The sequence below is a fragment of the Aegilops tauschii genome, chromosome 3 (genome assembly GCF_002575655.3).
Source record: "Aegilops tauschii subsp. strangulata cultivar AL8/78 chromosome 3, Aet v6.0, whole genome shotgun sequence".
NCBI lineage: Eukaryota > Viridiplantae > Streptophyta > Magnoliopsida > Poales > Poaceae > Aegilops > Aegilops tauschii.
In genome coordinates, this window is record NC_053037.3 from 592,865,523 (window position 1) to 592,875,985 (window position 10,463).

Below are 10,463 nucleotides of genomic sequence, written 5' to 3' on the forward strand. Positions count from 1 at the left end.
ACTACAGTAGACACAATGCAAAGACAAAATATGAATTGGTTTTCAACAGTACTTAGAGTAGTGATTTGCTTTATTATACTAACGGATCTTACCGAGTTTTCTGTTGAAGTTTTGTGTGGATGAAGTGTTCAAAGATCGAGGATGTTTCGATATGAGGATAAGGAGGAGAGGCAAGAGATCAAGCTTGGGGATGCCCAAGGCACCCCAAGTAAATATTCAAGGGGACTCAAGCGTCTAAGCTTGGGGATGCCCCGTAAGGCATCCCCTCTTTCTTCAACAAGTATCGGTATGTTTTCGGATTCGTTTCATTCATGTGATATGTGCAAATCTTGGAGCATCTTTTGCATTTAGTTTTCATTTTTCTTTTACGCACCATGCTGGTATGAGATAGTCCTTGGATGATTTATAGAATGCTCTTTGCACTTCACTTATATCTTTTGAGTATGGCTTTATAGAATGCTTCATGTGCTTCACTTATATCATTCGAAGTTTGGATTGCCTGTTTCTCTTCACATAGACAACTGCCATTTGTAGAATGCTCTTTTGCTTCACTTATATTTGTTAGAGCGTGGGCATATCTTTTGTAGAAAGAATTAAACTCTCTTGCTTCACTTATATCTATTTAGAGAGATGACAGGAATTGGTCATAAACATGGTTAGTCATAAAATCCTACATAAACTTGTAGATCACTGAATATGATATGTTGGATTCCTTGCAATAGTTTTGCGATATAAAGATGGTGATATTAGAGTCATGCTAGTGGGTAGTTGTGGATTGTAGAAATACTTGTGTTGCAGTTTGTGATTCCCGTAGCATGCACGTATGGTGAACCGTTATGTGATGAAGTCGGAGAATGATTTATTTATTGATTGTCTTCCTTATGAGTGGCGGTCGGGGACGAGCGATGGTCTTTTCCTACCAATCTATCCCCCTAGGAGCATGCGCGTAGTACTTTGTTTCAATGACTAATAGATTTTTGCAATAAGTATGTGAGTTCTTTATGACTAATGTTGAGTCCATGGATTATACGCACTCTCACCCTTCCATCATTGCTAGCCTCTTCGGTACCGTGCATTGCCCTTTCTCATCTCGAGAGTTGGTGCAAACTTCGCCGGTGCATCCAAACCCCGTGATACGATACGCTCTATCACACATAAACCTCCTTATATCTTCCTCAAAACAGCCACCATACCTACCTATCATGGCATTTCCATAGCCATTGCGAGATATATTGCCATGCAACTTCCATCATCATCATATACATGACTCGAGCATTCATTGTCATATTGCTTTGCATGATCGTAAGATAGCCAGCATGATATTTTCATGGCTTGTCCGTTTTTTGATATCTTTGCTACGCTAGATCATTGCCCATCCCGGTACACCGCCGGAGGCATTCATATAGAGTCATATCTTTGTTCCAGATATCGAGTTGTAAGTAAATAAAAGTGTGATGATCATCATTATTAGAGCATTGCCCCAGTGAGGAAAGGATGATGGAGACTATGATTCCCCCATAAGTCGGGATGAGACTCCGGACTTTACAAAAAATAAAAGAGGCCAAAGAAGCCCCCCCCCCAAAAAAAAGAGGGCAAAGAAGCCCACCAAAAAAAAAAATAATAATAATAATAATAATAATGAGAGAAAAAGAGAGAAGGGGCAATGTTACTATCCTTTTACCACACTTGTGCTTCAGAGTAGCACCATGTTCTTCATAGAGAGAGTATCCTATGCTTTCACTTTTATATACTAGTGGGAATTTTCATTATAGAACGTGGCTTGTATATTCCGATGATGGGCTTCCTCAAATGCCCGAGGTCTTCATGAGCAAGCAAGTTGGATGCACACCCACTTAGTTTCAGTTTGAGCTTTCATACACTTATAGCTCTAGTGCATCCGTTGCATGGCAATCCCTACTCCTCACATTGACATCAATTGATGGGCATCTCCATAGCCCGTTGATTAGCCGCGTCGATGTGAGACTTTCTCCTTTTTGTCTTCTCCACACAACCTCCACCATCATATTCTATTCCACCTATAGTGCTATGTCCATGGCTCACGCTCATGTATTGCGTGAAAGTTGAAAAGGTTTGAGAACATCAAAAGTATGAAACAATTGCTTGGCTTGTCATCGGGGTTGTGCATGATGTGAATATTTTGTGTGGTGAAGATGGAGCATAGCTTTATTCCGATATGAAGACTATATGATTTTGTAGGGATAACTTTCTTTGGCCATGTTATTTTGAAAAGACATGATTATTTTATTAGTAGGCTTTAAGTATTTTTTTTATGTCAAATGATAGACTATTGCTTTGAACCACTCGTATCTTAATATTCATGCCATGATTAGATACATGATCAAGATTATGTTAGGTAGCATTCCACATAAAAAATTATCTTTTTTTATCATTTACCTACTCGAAGACGAGCACGAATTAACCTTGGGGATGCTGATACGTCTCCGTCGTATCTATAATTTTTTTATTGTTCCATGCTAATATTCTACAACTTTCATATATTTTTGGCAACTTTTTATACTAATTTTGGGGACTAACATATTGATCCAGTGCCCAGTGCCAGTTCCTGTTTGTTGCATGTTTTTGTTTCGTAGAATATCCATATCGAACGGAGTCGAAACGGGATAAAAACGGACGGAGATTATTTTTGGAATATTCGGAGAATATGGGAAGGAAAATCCACGCGAGACGGTGCCCGAGGGAGGCACGAGGCAGGGGGGCGCGCCCCACCCCCTGGGCGCGCCACTGACCCTCGTGGGCCCCCCGTAAGGCGGTTGATGCCCTTCTTCAGCCGCAAGAAAGCCAATTTTTGGGGAAAAACCACGGCGAAGGTTTCAGTGCAATCGGAGTTACGGATCTCCATATATATACGAAACGGTGAAAGGGCAGCAGAAGAGAACGCAGAAACACAGAGAGACAGATCCAATCTTGGAGGGGCTCTCGCCCCTCCCACGCCATGAAGGCCAAGGACCAGAGGGGAAACCCTTCTCCCATCTAGGGAGGAGGTCAAGGAAGAAGACGACGAAGGGGCCCCCTCTCCCCTTCTCTTCCGGTGGCGCCGGAACGCTGCCGTGGCCACCATCATCATCACCGCAATCTTCACCAACAACTTCACCGCCATCATCACCAACTCTTCCCCCCTCTATGCAGCGGTGTAACCACTCTCTCTTACCCGCTGTAATCTCTACTTAAACATGGTGCTCAACGCTATATATTATTTCCCAATGATGTATGGCTATCCTATGATGTTTGAGTAGATCCGTTTTGTCCTATGGGTTAATTGATGATCATGATTGGTTTGAGTTGCATGTTTTATTATTGCTGTTGTCCTATGGTGCTCTCCGTGTCACGCAAGCGTGAGGGATTCCCGTTGTAGGGTTTGCAATATGTTCACGATTTGCTTATGGTGGGTGGTGTGAGTGACAGAAGCACAGACCCGAGTAAGTAGGTTGTTTGCGTATGGGATAAAGAGGACTTGATACTTTAATGCTATGGTTGGGTTTTACCTTAATGATCTTTAGTAGTTGCGGATGCTTGCTAGAGTTCCAATCATAAGTGCATATGATCCAAGTAGAGAAAGTATGTTATCTTATGCCTCTCCCTCAAATAAAATTGTAATAATGATTACCGGTCTAGTTATCGATTGCCCAGGGACAAATAACTTTCTCGTAACAAAAAGCTCTCTACTAAAACTAATTTAGTTGTGTCTTCATCTAAACAGGCCCTAGTTTTTATTTACGCGCTCTTTATCTTCTTGCAAACCTATCCAACAACACCTACAAAGTACTTCTAGTTTCATACTTGTTCTAGGTAAAGCGAACATTAAGTGTGCGTAGAGTTGTATCGGTGGTCGATAGAACTTGAGGAAATATTTGTTCTACCTTTAGCTCCTCGTTGGGTTTGACACTCTTACTTATCGAAAGAGGCTACAATTGATCCCCTATACTTGTGGGTTATCAGTAGTCTATCCTGCCAAGCATCCCTGGGAAGCCCCTGCTGGCATTCATCGCCAACAAACGGGCTGTATCTTTAGGAGTTGGCCCTCTCAAGTACTCAGGGTCAAACACAGCAATAACAGCCTTGCAGAACTTATACAGGGACTCTAGGCATGTAGATTCGCTCATATGGATGTACTCGTCAATGAGATCACCGGGCACTCTGTATGCAAGCATTCGGATGGTGGCAGTGCATTTGTGATAAGAGGAGAAACCAATCTTGCCAATGGCATCCTCTTTGCACACGAAATAGTCATCATAGCCGACCAACCCCTCTCTAATACGGTTGAAAAGATGCCTACTCATACGGAAACGACAGCGAAATTTTTGATGTTTGAACAACGGATTTGTTGTATCAAAGTAGTCCTTCCAAAGAAGGAAATGCCCGCTCTCTCGGTTGCGATTGAACGCCAGAAGCTGGTCCAGAATGGAGCTACGGAACAACGGCCGCTGGCTCTTGAGGTGGTGATGGACCAATACGGCAGCTAATATCTCCTCCTCGTCATCGGACGACGAATCGTCGGAGTCGCAAAGGAAATTGTGAAAAAAGAACTCGTCGGCGAAGTCCATTTTGTACCTTGGCAAACTGTCGAATAGCTTGCGGGCCTCGACGAAGGAGACGGTCGGCGAAGGGAGTCGCGGTGCACACGGACCAGCTAGCTGCCCTGCCGGCGTCCGACGAGTGGGCCGGCGTTCGACAAGCGTGCCAGTGAGGATCTGGCTGGGGCGGCGAGGCGGCTTCTTGGTCGCGGGCGGCTGTGTGAGTTGGCGGCGTTGCTGGGCGGATGTGGAGGCACCAGCAAAAATGGGCGTCGGCGTCGGCGACAAAGGAGACGGGCGAGAGTTGCTGTTTGATGGGGGAGGCCAATGTGCCACCGACCAGCGGGCACAAGGGAGGAGAAGGCGAGCGCGGGCGAGTCCGTCTCGTGTCCGCGCCGATGAAATCTGGCTAAAAAATGGGTCGGGAATGAAAAGCGGATGCGCGTCCGTTTGGGTCGGCGCGTTAGGTCGCCTTTTGTGTCTGTGCCGACCCAAACGGTCGCCAGCGGACGAAATGGGTCACCCAGTCGGAGTTGCTCTAAGGGTCCGTCCGGATGCGTCCACGGGCGTATCCGACGCATGCAAGGACGTATAGGGGGTGGATTTATCAAGTCCTGCTGTAGATGCTCTTATCGAGTCGTTTAATACATGCTATGCTACTCCCTCCCACTCCGTGTGTTGTTTCTTTGCTCTCTTCGCTCGAAAGTGCTCTTTTGATCCCGAGCTCATATGCTCCCGCATGAACAGTAAAATCAAAAAAAGCACTTTCGAGAAAGGACACGAAGTATTTTCAAAAGAGCACTTTCGAGAGAGGACATGGAGTATTTGATCCCGAGCTCATATGCTCCCGCATGAACAGTAAAAAAAAGTAAACAAATTCAAAAAATCTGATTTTTTTGTGATGAACATTGATAAATTTTCTAACTGCCTGCAAAATTTTATGTTGAAATGACATTTTTGGAGTGCGAACGTGACCGGCACTACATCGAGGCAGCCGTATGCCGCTATTGGGAGACGAGGACGCCGCTACCCTGGAGCGACGTCCACCTCCCCAACAACTGGCACTTGTCGGCCGACCGCGTGCCGATCCCGCCGGTCCCGTTGAGCGGCCGTGCGCGCCGCCAGGAGATCGAGCGCTGCCGCCGCCTCCTCCCGGACGACCTCTACTACGACGAGAGGTACGCCCCCGACTCGCCCCTGTGGGACACTTGGTTCCGGGATGAGCACGACATGTGGCGGGCGTCCTTCTTCGCCGGCACGTTGACGGGGCGACCACGTGAGCACCGAGCGGCTGCTCCCTAGGCGCGCGGGCGTACGCGGGTGGGCGGCCTCACGCCAACGCCGTCGCCATCTCCATCGCCACCACCACCTCCTCGCATGACAGCGGAGGAGGAGGCCCGTCTCATGGCGCGTGTCATGGAGGACTCCATGCACACGCACGACGAGCGCCAATGGGAGGGCCTCGAGGAGATGACGGCCCTCTCCGCGGCCGGCGACGTCGCCATCCCCGAGCTGGAGATGGTGCCGAAGGAGGAGGTGATGGAGGATCCGTCGATGGCCGCGTTCCACCCGGGCCTGGTTGGCCAGGGGTGGAGCTGGTCGTGTACGACAGAGTAGATGGCGGCCGCCGTGGGGGCGTGAACTGGTGCCCCACGCCGCCGCGGTCACCGGAGCGGGACGCCTCGCCACGGGAGGAGGTGGTGCAGGCACCTGCCACCTTCCAGCCCGCCGCCCCCGTGCACCACGGACCGTCGGCCCACCTCTGGATGCCGCCGGACTACGTCGACCTCGTCACCGATGACGACGACACCGGCGCCTCTGAAGACGGCGACGGCCACGGCATCGACGGGCGCGGCAGGAGCGTGCGGGCGGCGTTTTTTTTTCGTTTTTATGTTAATTATGCTACTGGGCCGTTAAGTGAACCGTGGAACTGGGCCGTTTTGTGGCCATGACCCCTTAAATTATGTTTTTAAGTTTTTTAACTGCGTTTATTTACTTTTTGAAGTCCATTTATTTTAGTTTTTCTGTTTTTTATCACGTCCAATACGGACATGATTTGATATGCAGCCGCGCGCTGGGCGCACCCACGATCCAACGGACAGAGGCGGACATGGTTGAACCCATTGCCGCCCCAAAGGGACAAAATCCGGCCAAACCGGACGTCCGTTTGGGGTCGTGCGGTGGAGTTGGCCTAAAGTTCTATGGCCGTCGTGGCAACAAAAAAAAAAGAATTGGAGGAGGACGTGGGTGGTGGTGTATCTAGTGATCGAGGGAAAGCAACACAGGTTTTTGGACTTTGGTGGGCGCGACAAAAGGCTTGGGGGAGGGTGTCCTTTGTCCCCATCCATCTCGATGGCGACCTCTTGTTTGTCTTGTACCCCGGGCAAGCCCACGCCGCGCCTTGGCGTGGAGCTAGACGGCCTGGGAATTTCTGTGAAAGAGTGCACCATCCCGCTTCTATTCTCCTCCCTTGAACACAAGAGTAGCTAGCAGTACTGTGGTAATAAAAAATCTAGTTGGCCAGCTAGGTAGACCGGAGACCACGTAGCTAGTAGAAAGTTTTCTGTCTTCTGTTGCCTGTAGCTACAGCCAGCCCATGCTTTGGTGCTCCCATTGTCTGAGTGACGTGCATGGCTCAGCTACACTACAAGCTATAAGATGAGGAGCCAAGTGTGTTACTAACAAATGCTTGCTCTTATTGTTAAGCACGATAATATGTAGACACTTTGTATACGCACGGTGCGGTGCTAGCTAGTAGCGTGAGGCAATCTGGTTTCGTTCGTAGAAGCGTTGCCATGGTTTTTTGCCCTTCCTGGTGCGCACAGGATGATCCACTGCCTCCTGCGTACTGCCGCTAGCTATAGCATTTGCCTTTGCAATTCTTTTTGATCTGCTATTCTGGGGGGTAGTACTATGCTGCCACCGCTAATATTAGGCGGTGGCTTTTGGCGCACCCAATAAGTGTAGTGGCAGGAGCCTTGTCGTCACGTGGCGGGAAGGTGGAATAATAAAGCCCGCGTGTCCTCGTTATTCGTCCGCACCACGCAACGCGACGACGACGCCGCAACAAAAAAAAAACAGAAGGCAGCGCTACACACCACGTCGCGTCGGCCTCTCTCCGAGAGCCTCTATAATAGAGGTTAATCAGCGGGTTATAAGGAATAAATTAGTATATTTTTGCTTAGTTGGAGAAAAAAGAAGAGAAGAAAGAAGGTAAGCGGGCTTTCTAGCACGTGCTCGTAGACACTTTGTGAGAATGAAAAGTGGGCCACGTAATAAAAAAGCAGTACACTCTTTTGATCTACTATTATAAATGTTGGCTATAAAATGGGCTGTATATGACATGGCACTAGCTTATAACCAGCAGCTGGCTATATTATTAACCATGCTCTCAGGTCTCAACCCTCCCGGTCGCTTCCGTACTGGCTCCTTGTGAGCGCATTGAAAATCTAGGCTAAACCCCACTCGCTACCGGCCGAAAAACGAAGCAAACAGGAGGATGAACCTCACCTCCTGTGTCTACTGTGTGTACGTGACGCAATGTGGATCCCTCCTCCTCCTCAGTGTAGCATCCCTCGGTTCCATTCCTTCCTTCCTTGCTACTGCTGCTTAATTTCCTTGGCCTCTTTGTGCATTTGATGTTAGCATCCCTTAGAATTTGATCTCTCTAGGAATTGCTAGATTCTTTTTTTGCTTGTGCCCCCATGTTGCTAGTTCTTGCTCCCCTCCTCTTGTTTTGGTTGGGTAGGGGGTAGGGGCATGAGAGATGGAGATATGCTGCACCCGGTCAGTCTTAATTTGCTTGTCAAGTGTGGTTAATTAATAAATGGCTCATCCCTTGTCATACCCTGCTGGTTCTGCTGCTGGATCCTGAATGAACTATTTACAAATCGAATTGAGAATCAGCAAGTGGCAAGATGAGCAGTGGGGGAGTGTGTGTGTGTGTGTTAGCTATTGTGCAAATAATACTCTACTAGTTAGTGCCATTTATACTAGTACAATTGGATGATCATTTGCCCCTACACCTCTTTGGTACACATACATATACTATATGGTTGGCTCATCAGCAGTCTCTCATTGTAGAGTAACATACTTGCTGGAGAGTCAAGCCAGACAATCTTAAGCTTAAACATGAATGTTGGAATATTTTGCCCATATTGATATCAAGGATTTGACCCCACTAGATTAAGCGTGAAATGTTGTATACTCTATAGTAGCAGCAGTGCCTTTTCTCAAGCAGTGTGCTGTATATGGAGTATATGATAATAAAAACCGATGGTCATGGTCAAAGTTGCACTTGGAGAAATCGTCACACCTCACCTCTCTCTGCTGCCATAGTAGAGTAGTAGAGTAGCCAGCACTCAACACTCAGCATTGCACTCAGAAGCGCGCGGTGGCGTCGGCACGGGCCTCGGCGAAGCGCGCGTCCAGGCGCGCGCCGGCGAGGTCGGCTCGCGATATCTCCGGGAGCCCGACCTGGCGCAGGAAGTTCTTCAGCTTGGGGTGCTCGACCGCGGAGAGGGACGCGCTGCCGGACGACTCGAGGAACCAGTCGGCGAGCAGCGGGTTGATTAAAAGAAACGGCAGAGGGTTTTGTGCAAAAGTGCGTGCGATGACCGGTCCAGCCACCTGGCTGCCGATTGTCGAGCTGTGGTTGGCCTGGGACTAAATCATCACATGAGGTGCAAGTTGGGGTATGATGAAGTCAAGTTTTACAAGTTTGGGACTAAATTATCACATTCTATGCAAGTTAGGGTACTTGGGTGCTATTACCTCCCTAAACTACTACTCCACGGATGAGTGCAGGTTAATGCGCGGTCGTCGCGTAGCTCGCTGGCGTGGGGCGCTTTGTCCGGTGGCGGTGGCGGTGTCGCCACCCACCCTCGCCGCCCCCTATTAAAAAGCGAGACGACAACAAGCTTTGGTTTCGTGTGTTGAATTCGCTCGCCGTCTTTTGGCGGGGCGACGACGAAGCCGGTCCATCATGCATGCCAGCGAGAGTACTACTGCACAGTGTTGATCTATCTGCACTGTCACGTGCTGAGTTGTTTATTGTTTTCTGCCGCGCAAACGTATAGGTATATACGTGGTTCTCATCCAGCTTGCTTAATTGGTGGGGCGGTTTCTGCAAAGCCAGCTGTCCCATGCGTTACACGTACCCTGCACAGTGTTGACACGTACTCCCTCCGTTCCTAAATACTTGTCTTTCTAGGCATTTCAAATGACTATCACATACGGATGTATGTAGACATATTTTAAAGTGTAGATTCACTCATTTTACTCCATATGTAGTCACTTGTTAAAATGCCTAGAAAGACAAGTATTTAGGAACGGAGGGAGTACTATCAAAGTGTGCGTGGTGAGTCATGCGTCCATGCATGCAAGTTTCCTGGAAAAAGGGGATATACATGCATGCAGTCTACCACGCTTCCAGAAACTTGCTTCAGCATCCACCAGTACAAAACAGGGCTTTCGTCACAGGGCAATATTCACATTAGTCCCGGTTCAGTCACGAACCGGGACTAATGTGAGCATTGGTTCCGGTTCGTGCCGCTAAGGCATTAGTCCCGGTTCACCTGGGCCCTTTAGTCCCGGTTGGTGTCACGAACCGGGACTAAAGGGTGCGATGCCCATTAGTACCGGTTGGTGGCATCAACCGGGACTAAAGGTTAGTCCTTTAGTCCCGGTTGGTGCCACCAACCGGTACTAATGGGCTTTGAGACATTACTACCGGTTCATGGCACGAACCGGTACTAAAGGGCCCATCAAACTCTACACCCCGACCGCCTTTTCAGTTTTAGAAAAAACAAAAGAAAATGATGGAAATGTCAAAAAAAAAATAAGTTTCCCATGTGATATGTGGTCTAGTTGTTGGGAAAATTAACAAATATGAATTTCGACTTTATTTGC

General features: G+C 48.2%; 1 protein-coding gene across 1 annotated transcript; it reads right to left on the reverse strand.

The window, feature by feature from the left end:
* Window positions 1-3,974: 3,974 nt before the first annotated feature.
* On the reverse strand, window positions 3,975-4,583 carry LOC109751268 (uncharacterized). Its single transcript, XM_020310167.1, has one exon. It carries the CDS (start codon window positions 4,581-4,583, stop codon window positions 3,975-3,977), a length of 609 nt encoding a protein of 202 aa, XP_020165756.1.
* Between the last annotated feature and the right edge of the window lie 5,880 nt (window positions 4,584-10,463).